The sequence below is a fragment of the Acartia tonsa genome, chromosome 8, assembly GCF_053477335.1.
Source record: "Acartia tonsa isolate MP-2025a chromosome 8, ASM5347733v1, whole genome shotgun sequence".
In the NCBI taxonomy this organism is placed as follows: Eukaryota; Metazoa; Arthropoda; class Copepoda; order Calanoida; family Acartiidae; genus Acartia; species Acartia tonsa.
The window spans coordinates 6,084,823-6,103,027 of NC_137267.1; the positions used below are offsets into that span (position 1 = coordinate 6,084,823).

Here is an 18,205-nt window from a genome sequence, read left to right on the forward strand (position 1 = left end):
TTTTTTATAACTAGGGTCGGTCCGTCCATCCGTACGTCACAGGTAGCTTTTTTCGTTAATTAAACAGGTTAGAATTGTCTTATCGATTCTAAACTTTGCATTATGATTCCTGTAGTAGTTAAGTACAATTTAGAAAGCGTAGCAACTCTGTAATCAGTACCAGAATGACTGTACGTCCATTTTAAACATGTCGATTTTTAGCTTTTTGAAAACAAATTTTTGTATGTTAAAATTATCCGATCTTTCCGATTTTTTACAAACTGATTCCTATTACAACAATGTACAATGTTATATGCGAAGCATCTCTATAAACAAGTCCCAAATATGTAAGTATGTCCTTAGACAGTATCATCTATTTATGCAGTTTTGCAACAAATTTACTTACAATTTTGTTTGTACCAATGCGTTAATATTCTGCTAATTCAGTTATGACGATCTACAAGTGTTAATGATCGTTGTCCTTCCATTTTAGAGCTTCGCTCTTATGGAAGTTGTCATCCTTGTTGACTATATTTTTTGAGATTGTCAAAAATATAAAGTTTGAAGAACCCCATCACTGTGATACATCAAATAACTAGAAGTAGAAAAGACTAGCAGCTTATTGTGTCTATAAAAAATGACATTATTCATTACAAATGACCAATGATAGGCCGGTTTACATTTATATTGACCAATGGTAAAATGCATATTGGCCCAGCATTGGTCATTTGTAATATAAGCTGCTTCGAAATGACTCCAAATTTATACCTTTTCATCTATTTGACGTTATTCCAAATAAGTAAAAGTCATATTTGTATCAAAGATAATTATATCCATATAAAATATATAAGTATAGTTATGTAATCCAGTGGATCCAGTGTTGGGGACCTTTTTCGTCTGCTAGCAAATTGTTTTTTTTTGTATTTTTGTATCAACTTGGCTGTGTTAATATTTTCAACGATATTTGCTGATATTCAAAGACCCAATTAAAAGTCGTCACAGGGTCCACGGAGTGGGGACATAAAGTTATTCAACCCTTTCTCCCTCAATTGTATTACTGTAATATATCCTTAAGAAATAAAGAAAGTAAAATAACTCTGGCACAGGTGCATTTATATAGTAACTACACTAGATGTATTAACATAGCACATCTTTCTTGAAGTGTAAATGGAAAACAAAAAATGTCTGTCCTATAAGAAGGAAACAAAAGTTTTAGACATTTATATCAAGATTAAATCCTGAAATTTTCAAAATATTCTAACGAGGTTTTTTTAGAGGTTGTCGGGCACAACAATTCGTCTATATTTAAATACATATGATTTACCTCGTCGAGTTCTTATGGGCCCAATTTACTGAGTAGGTACCTAGATCTACTATATTCATTGTAGCTACCCAATTTTCATAGAGTATTATAATACTAAAAATCTTAAAAGAAGTCAATGATATTAAATAAATATGCTCCAAAGTTATAGAAATCTCAAAAAAATTTATTTTGGTACCTTGATGTACAAACGGACAGTCGTAAATAGAAGAAAGGACGATAGCCACACTTATTTTTAAAAATAGGACAAAACATTTTAACATTTTAATTCGAAAAAAAACAAATATCAGAAGCTTTATTAATGTAATATTTTAGGAAAGATTTTGGTAAAATATTATAATTGTTAAAAAATAATAGAATTTGATTTATTTTGTCTTTTTTTATAAAAAATAGTACATTTTGTTAAAAGACGGTTGACTATTGTTTAGATGGATGATATGGGCTAGAGCCATACTGAAAAATCATGTATCTTATTGTTAATAGACAATTTTATTTTTATAGAATTACTAGCCCATTCAGAAATTGATGATATAATTTTCATTCTACTATCAGTGGAAAACTGATGCAATAAATAACGAAGCTACTCTACAACTTACTATGTATGTACGTCTTTCGGTATGTAAAAGTGATTAATTCAGCTACTTTTTAAGATCTAAATTTATTTTAGACGAAGAGACCCCATTCCAAAGAGAATAGTATATGTCTGTCAGTCTATCGTTCATGCTACAAAAGACATGTTCCTCCTCTATGACATTGTTGTGCTTCACTACTATTAAATATAGTAATTCATGTTCTTCGTGTAATGTAATATACACTTTAAATTAGATTTTAACTTTAAATCCAGCCTCTAGGTTCGCAGCAAATGATACAAAAACCTATTTAATTTTTGGCGGCTATCAAACCCTTACCATTTGTATGAAACCTTAAAGTAAAAAATACTGAGAACAAAATATGTGATAATATTTTGTTTACAAAAAAACTATATTTGAATATAATCAGAAAAAAATGAAAAAATGCAAAAGGCTTTACAACAAACCAAATATTTGATTCCTTTGTCAAATTTTTGAACAAGATAAACTTTTTTCATAATTAGTGCAGCAATAATAATTATTACAAGAATATGAAAATAATAAAGCACCATGATTTAAATAAAAAAATACTTTGCTGTTTGTTTTTAAATGATATATTTCAACTTTAGGAAAAGATATCATACATATTAAAATAAAAATCATAAACATTCCACATATATATAAAATTACTGTGTAATCATAATAGCTATTTAATACAACACTAAATATTAAATAGCAAAATTGTTATAATAATGAGTTATTATATAGGTTAATATTTAATGACATACATCTGTCGTCTAAGAAAGGATTAATACTTTCTCATTGTTTATAAATAGATACCCACGTCCCACAGTGGGAAAAACATTGGACACAATGTTATAAAATAGTTAAAAATCATGATAGCACATATAATGCAAAAAAGTATGTCTGTAACTTATAAGTGTGGTTATGTCCTGGTATATCAGACAGACAAAACTTAGATTTAGAGTAGCTGCGCTCCTAGCATCTAAGGGCTCTGTACTCGAAGGAAGAAGGTTGTTGCAGCAAAATAGTCTAAAACCATCTGAAGACTTAAATCATAATTGAAATAGCCTAATCCATTATAAAGTATTTCTGTAAGGGAGAATCCAATCGGTTTATTGGTAATCGAAATTTAACTGACAAACAAACAGAACAAAATAATTTAAAAACGATTTAAAATATTTCAGAAGATCCAATAATAGCTTGAAAATGTTTGAAAGACTAGGGGAGGTAAGAATTAACTCTTTAATACATTAGACCTGTTACTCAAAATACACTTTTTAGAATTTAATTTATCTGCTGACCTAAAAAGTTACTTAAGGTGCCTATAAATATATATACAAAATACCATCTCTCTATATCTACTGGCTACCTAGAGTCAAACCTCATCAGATAACGGTAGCACGGCGGTTTTAACAATTTCTCAGCAATGTGAAGGTTTTAAGCTCTTCTGCATATTTCAAGATAGCACAGTATAATTTTGACACAACAATTTTAATCGCATTTTATAATCAAAAAAATACGCAGAACACCTTAATTAATCTCCAAGCCATTCTCGTATGCATTTAAAATTTTTTGATGAAATAATGTGATCTCAAAAATGGCCTGTTTTAGAGGCCTGGCGCTAGGTAGCCAGTAGAGATAGAGAAATATAATTTTGTACATGTATTTCTATACCCATAAAGTAACTTTTTAAGTCAGCGGAGAAATTAAATTCTAAAAACTGTATTTTGAGTAACAGGTTTAATGATACATCTTTACAATATTAACAAGGTTGATAACATCAATAAAAGCAAAGATCTGAAACAGTAGGGGCAAACGAACATTAACACTTTTAGACCGCAGAACTGAATAATCAGAATATAAATTTATAAAAGTTAAAGCAAAATTGTTAGTAAATTTGATGAAAACTATTTAAATACAGGATAATGTTTAAGGAAATACTGATATTTTTAGGAATTGATTATAGTGATGCTTCGCTTATAACAATGCACTTTGTTGGTTAAGAATTAGTATTCCAAAAATCAGACCAATCGAATAATCATATCGCATAAAATTTTGTTTCTTAAAGAGTTTGAAAAAAAAAATTAACAAAACTTCACTGACTTTTTTGTTTAGATTTATGCCAATAAGGAGAGATTTGCCTGCGAGGCTGACCTGCCAGCTGTCATGATGTGGTTAGTATTTATCAGTGTTGGGGATGTATATCCGGGCGGATACCGGATAATGAAACTATCCGGATACCGAATATCCGGCTGATATATAATACCGATTATCCGGCATTTGCCAGTAATCCGGCCGGATATCTGATATCCGGCATTATAAATCAGCCGGATATCCGGTAACCGGCCAAAAAGTATCAGGCCCAACACTAGAATTTATGGTGCTTTCCATCAAAATTCCTATCAACCACTGACCCCCCCCCCCACCCCACCACACACACACACCTCTTGTTTGTTTGAAAATAAGCACATATTATTTTTTTTCTGTATGCCTAATCGCTTCGGAGCTACCCAGTACCTATTATAACGTAATCTAAACTGACCTAAACTAATAATAGAAACAAAGGAACAACTATTCACCCCTTTATCTTTCAAAAATAGGGGGAGAGGGGCATAGACGTCCAAAAAATTTTTCATTTTACCCACCCCATTTAAAATTTACCCCAACCATTTAGGAGGGGGTATTTACCCCCCCAATTGTTTGGGGGGGGGGGGGTAAATACCCCCCCTAAAATAAAAAATCTCTAACAAAAAAAATTTTTGCGCGCATTTTTAATACTAAAATTTTAATAAAATTTAAATTACCTCCCCCTACAAATTTTACCCCGGGGGTAAATTTTGGGGGGGGTAAAAAAATTTTACCCCTGCCAACAGATTTCAGGGGGGGTAATTACCCCCCCCCCCAAGCAAATTTTACCCACAGGTTAAAAATTTTGGGGGGGGGGGGTAAAAAAAATTTGCGCGCCATTTAACCCCCCCCAAAACCGAATTACCCCTCCCTTAAAAAAAATTTTACCCCCCCCCAAAAAAAAGCTTGGACGCCCCTGGAGAGGGGTTATGTGCTTGACTGGGCATTTAAGGAAAACCGCCGTAATTATTAAATAGCGCTTGGATACTTAGATTAATCTAATCCGTATAATGTTTATCAAGTTAAAGGGGTGGGGCTTGGGTTGTAATCCTGTACCCCAGGGAAAAGGGAATGTGATTCTGACAAACAATTCTAAAGGAAAATTTCCCCAAAATCCCCTTACCCCTTTTCTCCCCCCTTCTTACCCACCCCTCTTTAGTTACATGAAGAAAAAAAACAAGATATACCCCCACCTTACTTTAAAAGGTTTCATGATGTTTTTGTAGAATTGATTGTTAGAATAGCTAGGCCTGCCGTATCTAAATACCAAATATATAATTTAAACTTAGGTTTTTAAGATTTTTTGCTTTAAAAGGAAAAAGGTGTCAAAGATTCTATTGTCTAGAGTTTTAACCTAATAATGTTAAAACTCTAGAATCAATGCATTATTTTTGAAATATAAAATTTTTGTGTTAAGGTTCCCCAAGCAGGAAGATTTTATCCCTCCCCCTCCCATGGACGAAACCAGCGCAGAGAAAATGGAAAGAATTAGCTCCAGTATCAGAGTGAGTGTTTTTGGTGATTTTCCTTAAAGTGGCCCGGCTGGCGAGCAGAGAAATACCCACCCACCTTATTTGGAGGTGTATTTTTGCCTTTTTCCCTGACCCGTATTAATGCTCTAACCCTGTTGTCCCTAACACAGCAGGGCTACCAAGCAATATACTTAAACTAACCTAACCAAGCCTTTGCTACCAAAAACGCCAGAATAAACTACTCGCGGGGTTGATGGGGAAAGGGATTTCTGTGTACAAAGAGGAATTAAAGGGAAACAGCCCATTTGTTTTATGCCTCTTAAAATGTATCGAAACGTACCTGGTTGCCTTGATTTAGAAACATATTTGCATATAATAAAATACAAACTTGAAATAATTCTCATTTGTGATATCCTTCGATTTAATATTCAAAATCTATTCATAAAAGTTTTGATATTGTACATATTTACCTACCAAGTAAACTAAATTAAAACCAACTATCTATATAGTGTTATCACATAATTTGTAAACATCAATATATACTTAATTATTTAGAAAGTAAAAATACAATCTGTTATATAATTTGATAGGTATTGTACAAATAAAAATATTAAAGGTTTACAAAGTGTCTCCTAAGATCAGCATGTGACGTCATAAAAATAAGTAATAAGAGAAGTGGGAAAGGAAAAAAGGTTTTTTTGAGATACTTTGTAAAACTTTTTTCTAACTTTCCAGATTGGACGTAATGAAATCAATGATATCCTGTATGGAGACAATAATGGAGAACAGAGAGTCATCAGATCACTGGAGCTCAAGAGAGAAGCAGAATCATTGAAAATCATATTCCAGGTAATGTTCCAGGCATAATGTTTATTGCTTTGGGATTTTAGTATGATCAGGGGCTGCTATTTATCCCATTATTTCCATATAAAATTGCTGAAAATAAAATATTTTGTTGGTATAGAGTTGGCATAAAACTTGTTTTTTGATGTAACTGAAGGGGAATGGGTAAGAAGGGGGAGAAAAAAGGGAAGGGATTGCAGGGAAATTTTCACTCAGAATATTCAAATATTCAGAGTCCACCTCATGCTCTTGTATATCAAAGAGTATTGACAACTTTGACGCCTTAATCATAGCAAGAAAAGAACATATGTTGGGGGACACAAAATGGCATTTATAGTTGTTTCACTCATCGTATTATAGACAGCTTTTTGCGCATATTAAAATGCAAAAAATATAATATTAACCCTTTACAGTCGGGCCCCTTGCCCCACCTTAATCGGTCGGGGGGGGGGGGGGAGGGGTTGCGTTCAACGCCCCCCCTATTATCTCAGTTCCTATTAGAGCTAGAGGGCAAAATTTTTGCTCTTTACCTGGATGACCCTGTCAGGTTTGCTGGCGTCCTGTGCACGCCAGGATGGAGATATTTAAAAAATTCTAACTCTGTTATGTGTCATACCCATACTTGAAAAGTCACGCAGTTTGGGCTCTTTATCTTTCACACACAGAAAATGAGATAGAAAAAACCGAATGGGGGGCGTTCAACGCCCCCTCCCCCGACTGTAAGGGTTAAACCAGTTTGGTAATCCTGAGAGGCTGAAGGTCTTGGATATACATGATTTTTCAGTATGGCTAAAACTGGTTTGAAGAAATACTTGAAAAAAAAGATATAGTAGCAGAGATGGAACTCAAATGCAAAGATACAAAAGCCTTTAGGGTACTTTATATAATACACTATAAATAATACAAAATTTGGGTACATATTAATTGAGATCTTTAGCTTAGTTAATAATAATAATTGAGAAAATAGATCACTCTATTTTTATTCCAGGAATGTGAAAGCGACCCAAGCACAAAGTCTGGAGAGGGAGCCGACAAATTGGTCAGATGTAAGGCTGGCTTGATTGAATACCAGGTATCTGTAATACTATCTTTCTAGCTATCCTTAAGTCTACCTATCTATCTAATTAATTGTGTGCATGTGAATAATAATTGGACAAAAAGATAAGATGTAAAGTTGGTTTAATTGAATATTTTAGTACCTGTCTCTATGGATTACAAGTTTTCTGAACTCTTTCAAAGCTTTCAAATAAACTAACTGGATTAAAATCAGTCTATCTTTATGTTAAATTGTAATTTGACTTCTTTTTAGGCAAATATCAACACATTAGACCCAATCAAATTTGCATCAGAAATGAAACACGACAATGAATTCAGAATAGGTAAATTATAATTTTAATAGCGACTTCGCCCCTAGCCTCAAAGGGCTCTACCCCAATTGGTAATTTTAAAAAAAAATAAGTACTACTGGTGCTGCCAGTAGTTTTATGTGAACTAACTTCCCCATAAACAAAAAAATGGGGGGGGCCCGGGGGGGGGTTTTGAGTTGGTTTGGTGTGTCCCACCCCCCAAAAAAATAGCTTATAACCACCACAGGACCATTAGGTATATACCCTGAAGAGTAGAATCCGATCAGTTCAGTGGTTACTGAGATCTTAAGGGACAGACAGACAAACGGACAGACATGAAGCTATTATGTATTATAGATATCTTAGTGAAACAAATGTAGAGGTTGTATTGGATTTAATAAAATACTAACAATGTAGTTGAGTAAAATTGGTGTTTCAAACAAAATGGAAATAGTAAGTTGGAATTAGGACAAGAAATCTGATTGGGAAGTGACTACCAAACAATTTCTCTCACCAAAGGCAGAATTTTGAAAATCTAGGATGTTAGTAAAAGAAACAATTTCCTTCATCTAAACAAACAATTTTCCTTATCCCTGAAAATTAAAGGTAGGTTTTTTTTGTAATTTTTATTCATTTTTTCAGGATTAGAATGTCTGTTGATTCCATGGATAGATGCAATGGAGCAAAGCTCTTCTACCCCTTTAGCTAAACCAACCAGTTTTGATCATGCCAGGTTAGGATAAAATCAGCATTTTTCAATTGGATCTTTTTTTTGGATAATCTTACCTAGAGGTTGCGCCCCTAGCATCTAGGAGCTCTATATTTTTATGGTCAGGAAAGATTAGAATAGCATAAAAAGTCTTAAATTTAAAAATGAAATAGCCTAAAGCTACCCAGGGACCAAAGTCAAGATTCTCTGAAAAGGAAAACTCAATCAGTTCAGTAGTTATTGAAATCTTGAGCTTCAGACAAAAGAAAAACCTTACTACTTTATATAATAAGATAATTAAATGATATAACTTGACTTTAAGCTATTTGATATAATAACTAATTTTATACATTTGAATTATGAAAGTAAACTCATCATTTATCAATTAGGGATCTTGAGATGGAATGTGTCAAATTTGCTAAGGAAGTGAGAAGGGCCAACAAGCTTTTAGCCAAAGTTGAAGAGTCAGCTAAAAATCTGGCTACAGGACAGACCACTGCTGAACAGAAGATTGAGACTCAGGTATCTATAATACAAAGTAGCTTGATGTCTGTCCGCCCGTGCCTTAAGATCTAAGCAACCAATGAACTGATTGGATTCTACTCTTCAGGGAATATATCTACTGGTCCTGTGGTAATTTTAAGCTATTTTCTTGGAGGTGGGACACCCCAACCCCCTCCCCCCCAAAAAAAAAAAACCCTTATTTTTTTTAAGTAGTTGTGTGGAGTTACTTAATTTTTTTTTCTAATTACCTCTTGGGGCAAAGCCGCCAGGTGCGAAGCCGTAGTAGTTATATATAAACCTAATTTGATGTTTTTACAATAAATCATATTTATAGTTTGCTTAAATCAAACTAATATATTATTATTATGTTAAAAAAATCAATAAAAAAAATTATTCTTGTTTCAGAGATTAAGATTTAAGAAGATTGCTGGAGTAGCAGCCACCAGAGTTGAGAGTATGAGAGACCTTTTGATCAGGTACAATTTATTTCCCTCAAGAATGTTATCAGTAAATTAAACTTAAAGTGAATTTCATTAGTTATTTGCCATGACCAAAAAACCACCATTTATAGGTTTTCATTGAGAATTGGCTGACTTTTAGATGTTTTTTAGTCATTTTTAAAGCTAGGAATGAGATATTTTGGAACAGACAAAAGTTCCTGATTCTACTCCTTAAGACTTTTTCAGGAAGCAACATGAAACCATAGTTCTGATTTAAAATATTTTTGACTCCCATTCAAAAATAGCTATACAATTGAATGTGTGGTAGGGTGGGTCGATTTTGGACATTTTTTTTCTGAGGCCATAGCGGGGATCTGCAAATGATTTGTATGAGTATAATACACCTCTGGATGATTTAAAATTTATCCTAAGTCTTAAAACTGCTGACGACCAGACATTCAATTGTATAGTTATTTGTAAATGGGAGTCAAATTTTTTTTAAATCAGAATTATGGCTTCATGGTGTTCCCAGGAAAGACATTGAGGAGTAGAATCAGGAACTTTTGACCGTTTCAAAAAATCTCGTTCCTAGCCTGAGAAAATCTAAAAAACCTCTACAAATTAGACAATTCTCAATAAACCTTAAAAAATTGTGGTTTTTTAGTGATTTCTAAGGCTAGGAACGAGATATTTTGACACAGACAAAAGTTCCTGATTCAGCTCCTCAATGCCTTTCTAGGGAGCACCATGAAGCCATAGTTCTGATTCAAAAAAATTTTTGAATGTTGTCTTTGCATATTAATAAGTAATGAAATATATTTTTTAGTGGTCGCGTTCTAAAACTCAATTTTTTTAAATTCTTTTTCGGTCAGGAATGTTTTTAAGGTTAATTTTATCTGTTGCATATCCCCTCTTTGTCTAATTCCGATATGAACCCGCCCTAATGTGTAGTAGCCAATAGTTTTTAGACTTTAGATAAATTTTAGATTATCCAAAATCGAATCATCCTAATGTTTAACCTAAACAACTACAGGAATCTTTTTTATTTGGTAGCATATTGCTTCTTGCCCTTTTGTAGCGACGAAGCCCAATCTGTACCACTTTGCACCACTTTTAATACCTGTGACGTCGTAAAATGAGGGAAATGAGAGTAGAAGTGGGAAAGAAAATCCCTAAAAAAGAGATGGAGAATATGACGTCACAGGAATCAAAAGTGGTACAGATTGGGCTTCGTCTTTTGTAGCTGTTTTTATATTTATGATATTGCTAATATTCAAAGACCCAATTGAATATTGAATTTAATCATAGAATGTTTTTTACTGTATAAGCGTTTGAATTCTTGCAAATTAACTGAAAAATTTTCAGATGGGAAGAGATGAACATGTCCAAAGAACAGGATGCTTTAGATTTCCAACCATTGACCATGTTCATGAAGTGCTATGCTGTATACTTTGCTGCCGCGTAAATTTTAACATTTTACAAATGTCGTCTTCGTGATTGATTTAATGTTGAATTAATGTAAAGATGTAAAAAGGTTCCATAGATTTTTTTTTTATAGTTTTATAACAAATTAAAGTAATTTGCTAACATTCAAATATTATTTTGATGAAAATACATTTCAAAATTTTGAATTGAATTATTGAAAAATTTTATATTGATATTTAATAAAAAAAGACATAAGTTACTGTTTACATATCTATTCTACGTTTCATTCCAATTATTTTTTTTTCCCAAGTAGAATATTTATACATTTTTGCCTTATATTTAATAGTTTAATTTTATTTTAAATTATATGACTAATTGTTTCATAAAATAAAAGTTATTGTTATTTATTAGCTTTATTGAACATATAAAAATTAATAAGATATTCAGAATAAAACAGCAACAATAAAAAATGATAGGTTAAAAAGTGTAAAAAGATACCCGCAGTGCAGAGTTTGAACAGCCCTAAGAGGCTAAAAAAAGTTTTTGTTTTTCAAAAAATGAAAATAGTTTTTTGTTTTCAATTCATCGATTAGTAGTTAAAATACCAAAACATAATTTTCATTGTTTCATGCCTTGCATCTCAAGAACTTTGTTTTTCAACTCTGTTACTTCTTGGTTCAACCTAAGATTATAATTTATTCTTGAATAAACATAATTTTTCTGTAAAAATAAATCACGCAACCTTTCAAGATTACATCAAGATTTAAAGCAATTTTGTGCTATAAAATAAGGTGTTTAGAGTAGTTTTTGCAGTTTTTAAAATCCTAAATGCTGCAAGGTTAAATAATTGAAGTAACAACTATCTGTTTTATACATTGTTACTAAAAGTGGTTTGAATGCAAATAAATCAAACAAAAATATATATTGTGTAAAAAGTTGCACGAATAGGGATTTATTAAAGAGGTACACTGTTAAAAATAATTTTTTTATTTAGTATCAGTTGATACTCTGGAGAGTATTGGACCCGTAAATATGCTACAATTATATAATTAATATATAACACTATGTAGTACTATATAACGCAACTAGCGGCTTCGCCCCTAGCCTCTAGGGGCTTCGCCCTATGAAGTAATGGGAAGTCAACCCTCCTAAATAGAAATATTCAAAAAAAAATATTCTTTGTTTAATTACTCTGTGGTAAAATTAAACCCAGATTGTGCGTTTTATGCACAAAAATTTTAATTTGTACAAATTAAACCCAGGTTGTTTGCCGTATACACAAAAATTTCAATTCGTAAAAATTAAACCTAGGTTGTTCGCATACACAAAAATTAAAATTAAAAAAAAATATATTTAAATTTTTTTTTTGGGAGGGGGATTTGTGGGGGCTTCGCCCCATGTTGCAGTGGGGTTCCCCCACCCCAATTACTGGTTTTTGTTTACAAAAATTTTAAAAAATTAAAAATTTTGGAAGTGGGGATTTTTTAATTTTTGGGGGGTTGGGGTGTCCCACCCCCCAAAAAAATAGCTTAAAACCACCAGAGGACCAGTAGGTATATTCCCAAAAGGGTTGAGCCCAATTTGATCAACAGTTACTGAGATTTTACAAAAAATGTAAAAAAAATCTTTGGGGGGTGGTTTTATTTTTATTTTTAGGTGGGTGTTGGAGGTGTCCCACCCCCCAAGAAAATAGCCTAAAACCACCACAGGACCAGTAGGTATATTCTCTGAAGAGTAGAATCCGATCGGTGGTTACCGAGATCTTAAGGGACGGACGGACAGACAGACAGTCAGACGGACAGACATCAAGCTACTTTGTATTATAGATAATTATTACTATACAGAATCCTTACATTTTTTAGTATCGATTGATATTCTCTAGCGTACGGGAAAATACTCCGGAGAATAGTTTTTTAAAATAGTAATATTTGATACCCTCTAGAGGTAGGATCAATACTTTATAGATTAGTTTATTATTATAGTAACAATTCATACTTTCTAGAGTAAGAATCAATACTGTATAGATTAAATAATACAGACACCAAGCGTACACACCTCTCATGGAAGCAATGCAATGGCTTGGTCATTTTAGACAAAGATGTAAAGTTACTGTTTATCGTTAAATTTATAGTTTTTGTTTTTATAAGTATAGTTGACCATAGTTTTTTATTTTTAATGATCTGTGTTAAGCCCTAAACATTTTTTAAGTCATTTTTTTACTAAATTTACATTTAAATTATTGTTTTATGGCTCTGCTTGGTATGTTTGTTGATATCATAAAATGCATATGTACATATAATAATCAAATAACATAAACTGATCTTTTATCCAAAGTAAAACAGTTTTATACTCTACAGGGTATCAAAAATTATGATAGAGGGTATCAAAAATTATGATAGAGAGTATAATAAACTTCCTTCTATCATATTGAATTTTATTACATAGAGCGTATTGGACAATACTATATAGGCACATTCTTTATTTAGTAATACATATTACTCCCAAGAACACTAAGTAATACTCAATACAGTATTGGAATCTTCCTTGTATCATAATAAGTTTTTTTTGCTAGAACGTATGGAATGATACTATACATTAATGAACTGAAAATGTGGTATTATTTGATGCTAAAAAAAAAATAATTTTTAACAGTGTATAAGCATTGATTTGATAGGAAAGGGGGAAGTGCCTTAGCTAGTCTATAATCTTATTGATTAAAAACTTTAATTGGTTAAAAACAAAAATCTCCTTGCTTACCTGCCCAAGATGCTGGCTTTGTTGATAAGCTCATTCTGCAGGACGTTCCTGGAGGCCTGGCACTGGATCAGGTTCTCCCTGGCCTCGGGACAACTCATCTTGTCCTATACATCAAGTTCAATGTACTGATTTGTCCTGTAAAATCTCACTACATAATTGACTTTGTCTGTTCGTCCATCAATCCGTAACGCTATAGAAGAAAAGGGATTTTTCAAGACTGCTGTTTTTAGTGAAGATTCCCCATGTATGTGCATCCAGTATGCAATTTACTTTGTCTGTCGGTCCGCCAGTTATGCTACAAAGTATAGATATACTAAAATAAAAGAAATAAGTGAGAATTTTTTGTGATCTTTTATAATCTCCTTGTCAGTATTCCCATCCACGACTATTTTTGTTTCACTAGTTATGTATGTTGTTATCCTTGTTTATATGTCTATTCAATTTTACATTAAATGAATGGTTGTTTTTAGAACAATTTATATGAAAAGAAATGAAATTTAATAGGTAATTTTGTAAATAATCAATGATGATTTAAATCTAGTTATTTTATTTCTTTAGTAGCAAAGCAACTGTGAAGTTCCAAAATGTTAGTCTGTCCGTAAGACACGAAGTAAGGACAACGTAATTTCCTCAACAACTATTAAAGACCTCATGATTTTTCTTGACAACATTTCCAGCATAATGGAGCATTAGGTAGATTATTTAATTTTTCACATATTTTTTTTATTTTCTCCAGTGATATTTAAGACAGGTTGATGATTTTGATTGAGTTTATCCAGAAAAGCATCCAGCTGACAACTTAATTTGTATGTCAGTCTGTCAGTCATGCGACAATAGTAATTCCTAATATCTTTTAAGTTTTTGTGATTTTTATCATGATTTTTTGATTCGTTACTTATAAATGTTGTCATCCTTGTTATATCACGTTAGATCCCTGTCAAAATCTGTAATGTAACACATCTACATGAATGAAGATAAAATATAAATTTACCTGTAAACCATCTGAATTTACTCGCTCCCTACAAGTATAAAGATTAATAGTATAAACAACAGATCTATAGTATAGATGTATATACAGACAACTACCTCCCTTCCTTTTTCAAAGAAATCTTTTGTCTGCTTCTAAATTATTTTCTGCTACTTGGTTGTGTTAATATAAACGATACTATTGGTTGATTTTCAATGACCCAATAGAAAGGTTGCACATGGCGGTTGCGATGGGGAGATACAGTTATTTTACCCTTTCTCCCTCTAGTGTTTTAATCTAATGTATAAACAGAAATAGTACATATTCAAATCCTGATTCAAATTAATTTTTATAAAATATTTAAAAACTTTGTAAATGTAGGTTTAGTCAGGGATCTTAAGGGATAAGACAATGGACGATAAACTGATGTACATCACCCAATAATCATAAACAAAATCTCCCTTACTGCAGATTAGAAGTTGTCCAAAAACCTTGTCCATTGTCCCTTCCCTCCCTGTAAGCTCTAATTTGGGTCATTTGAATTTGAATTTCCGAATGTGTACACAGTTTCATCGGTGTTTCCTCATCCTAACTCAATATTTTTTTTTGAAGTTTAAGGCTTTTTTTAGCTAGAAGTAAATATTGAGATAAGGATGAGGAAACACCGAGGAAACTGTGTACACATTTGGAAATTAAAATTCAATGACCTTAATTTGATATCTTATTTACCTGTCGGAATTTTCTCGTCTCTGTCTACTCAAAACTTCATCATACCTTGATCATAACAAAGATGAAAACATCCATAAAAGCGAAGCTCTATGGCGGTAGGACAACCAAAAATTAACACTTGTAAAGTGTCATAACTGTATAAGCAGAAAATGGAATTAAAATTCAAGTAAATTTGTTGCAAAACTGATTAAAAACAGGATAATGTTTAAAGGCAAACTTACATTTTTAGGACGTGATTATAGTGATGCTTCGCTTATTAGGTTGTATAAAACAAGGACCATTTAAGAAAAGCTTTTCAAAACATGCACACATTTCATTTAGGTAGGAAATACCCGTAGATGTGGGAGCTTCTAGGAAGGGTTAATCACTTTTCGACCGCTCAACCCTTGCTCATGTCATTAGGGTTAGTTGCTCTTAGGTTTGCACTCGAAGATGATTAAAGTCCCTGAACAGATTATTACGTCATACGATAAAATAACCAATGAGAGGCCAGCATAAATTTTACCATTGGTCAATTACAGCGTATACTGGTCTATCATTGGCTATTCTATCGTATGACGTCATAATCTGTTGAGGGACTTTAATCATCTTCTTTGAACTCAAACAATCAACTTTTCACTTGAATGTAGATGCTAGTTTCCCTACTCATACTTAGCAGATATGGGTTTTTGAAAGATGAATGCCGCGTTTTTTCGACATTTTCTAGACATTGATTGATTGAACGAAGACGATAGGATTTCAACAGAGTATACAACTTAAGAATTCAAAATTTTAAAATTATTATTTGAGCCATTTGTATAATGTTTAATACAGCTCTAAAAAGATGCATTAATTAATATGTAGCAAAAATGGATTGAAAATTATTTGTTTATCTTCTATGAAAGCCATACCAACAAAAGCGAAATAATTAAATAAATAGTTGTATACTCTGTTTAAATTTCGCAAATAGAAAAACGCGGCATTCATCTTTCAAAAACCCATCTCAGACAACCAAACCTTTAATTGTACAATTAAGCCCTGCTCTAGCAAATGATTGTAATCATACTTAGTTTTTAACTTCTTGTATTCTTTCTCAACCTCCCCGTGTTCTTTTTCTACATCTTCTTTGCTCAAAACTGTCAATCTAAAAAAGACAAGAACGATCACTTTATGTACTAGCAAAGTTTATCCTTATGCTAAAGTAACAGGATGTCTAATTGTCTGTGTGTTTGTGTGTCTGTTTGTACAGAAGGATCTCGCTGACCGCTGAACCGATCGGGTCCTCCTTAACAGGGTAGCTTCTCATAGATCCCGGGAAGGTTTATAACTATTTTGGGGGAGGGTACCACCACCCTCCTAAGAAAAATCGCCCCTGGAAAAAAATTTCCCGCACCCCAAAAAAAATTTTTCAACTTATTCTTTTCAAATCTATAAAAATAAATTAGGTTATCAAATTCGACTCTCCACTCCTCAATTCCCTCTAGAGGCCGCGTAGCTGCTAGTTTATGCATATTTGAAGTGGAGCGCAGAAATACATATACCCAGTAGAACGAGAATGTACAAAAGTTTGAAAATTACAGCTAAAATACTGCTTTTCTAATTTATATATATTTATTGATTTCACTGATAACCCTCTCCTTTTTTTGGAAATAAATTTGAAAAATGTGGGTTATTTTTTACTATCTTTACCTAACCCCTGCGAGAGGCAACAACCCTGCGGGGCCCTCCAATACCCATTATAATCTAACATTTAAGGTAGGGGGACAAAGTGTCAAAAAATCAGCCATTTGACGTCATAAAAATGAGGGAGATGAGAGGAGAAGTGGGAAAGAAAACTCCTAAAAAAGGGATGGATAACCCTTTATTTTTATGACGTCACATGGCTGATTTTTAACACAATTTTTCGCGCTACCAAATTGCCCACTGGCTTACTTGTAATCAAATTGTAGATCACTAAGAGCTTTATTGCATTCAATAAGCTCATTTGTCAGGGTTCTCATTCTATAAAAAAAAAACAAGGAGTATGATATTATAAAAAAATAATTCTTAAAAAGTATTGGCTCTTTCGTCTTTAAAAATATGGTAATAGAAGCAGAGAAAATCATATCCCTAACAACGTCTTGTGGGTCAAGGGGAAGGGGGTTGTGGGGAAATTTTCCTTTAGAATTGATTATCAGAATATCATTCCCTTTTCCCTGGTCGTGGCACTTCAAAAGAAATTCATGGCTTCTATTTTCAATAGCAGTCGATAATTTATATCACAACGACTGCGTAACGTTTCAGACATATATCTTTAACAGTAGCCGTTAAAATCACATTCAAATTTTAAATACCATCACAATTTTTAATTTTCAATTTTGATAAAATTTAATTTTAGTTTTACAAAAATCAATTTAGTTCTAATTAAAATCTAACAACTAGAATATATACAACAGATCTATAGTATAGATGTATATACAGACAACTACCTCCCTTCATTTTTCAAAGACCTCTTTCGTCTGCTTCTAAAAAATTTTCTGCTACTTAGCTGTGTTAATATATGAGATACCATTGGTTGATTTTTACTTGCCCCATAGGAAGGTTGCACAAGACGATTGCGATGCGGCTATACAGTTATTTAACCCTTTCTCCCTCTAGTGTTTTACTCTAATATCTATACAATGTTGCACCTGTTAAGTGTATAAAAGATAATGATTCCAGATATATAGGTAATATAAGGCACTTTTCTCATTGTTTCTTTAAACCTTTTTTCTTACAATGCTAAAAACAACTGATAGTTTTAATTAAATTTTTTGCCTACAGGTGCTTTTTTCTTTTGTTTTATTTAAAGAAAACTTGTAATGGCTAAAAGGTTGGGGGTAAAGAAGTGTTAACCTCCCCCCCCCCCCCCCCACAAAACTGTTAAACCCCTAATTTTACCCTGTTCAAAAAAATTAAAAATACATTTAAATACCCCCCTTCACACTTTTGCAACCCCTTGTTTTACCCCTCTCAAAAAGCTCAGGCCTCCCTAG

General features: G+C 32.6%; 2 protein-coding genes across 2 annotated transcripts; one reads left to right on the plus strand and one right to left on the minus strand.

Annotated features, from left to right (window-relative positions):
- Positions 1-2,791: 2,791 nt before the first annotated feature.
- On the plus strand, positions 2,792-11,166 carry LOC145325873 (uncharacterized). The gene is made up of 10 exons (XM_080168845.1): positions 2,792-3,120; positions 4,009-4,067; positions 5,438-5,525; positions 6,228-6,341; positions 7,324-7,407; positions 7,645-7,714; positions 8,324-8,414; positions 8,780-8,912; positions 9,300-9,370; positions 10,700-11,166. The coding sequence occupies exons 1-10, from the start codon at positions 3,100-3,102 to the stop codon at positions 10,797-10,799; spliced, it is 831 nt and encodes a 276-aa protein (XP_080024971.1). The 5' UTR covers positions 2,792-3,099; the 3' UTR covers positions 10,800-11,166.
- LOC145325874 (uncharacterized) lies at positions 11,128-17,989 on the minus strand. Its single transcript, XM_080168846.1, has 7 exons — positions 17,861-17,989; positions 17,124-17,192; positions 16,258-16,335; positions 15,213-15,257; positions 14,508-14,535; positions 13,517-13,620; positions 11,128-11,441 (listed from the first exon to the last, which is right to left on the minus strand). Exons 1-7 carry the CDS (start codon positions 17,920-17,922, stop codon positions 11,378-11,380), a joined length of 450 nt encoding a protein of 149 aa, XP_080024972.1. The 5' UTR covers positions 17,923-17,989; the 3' UTR covers positions 11,128-11,377.
- Positions 17,990-18,205: the final 216 nt, after the last annotated feature.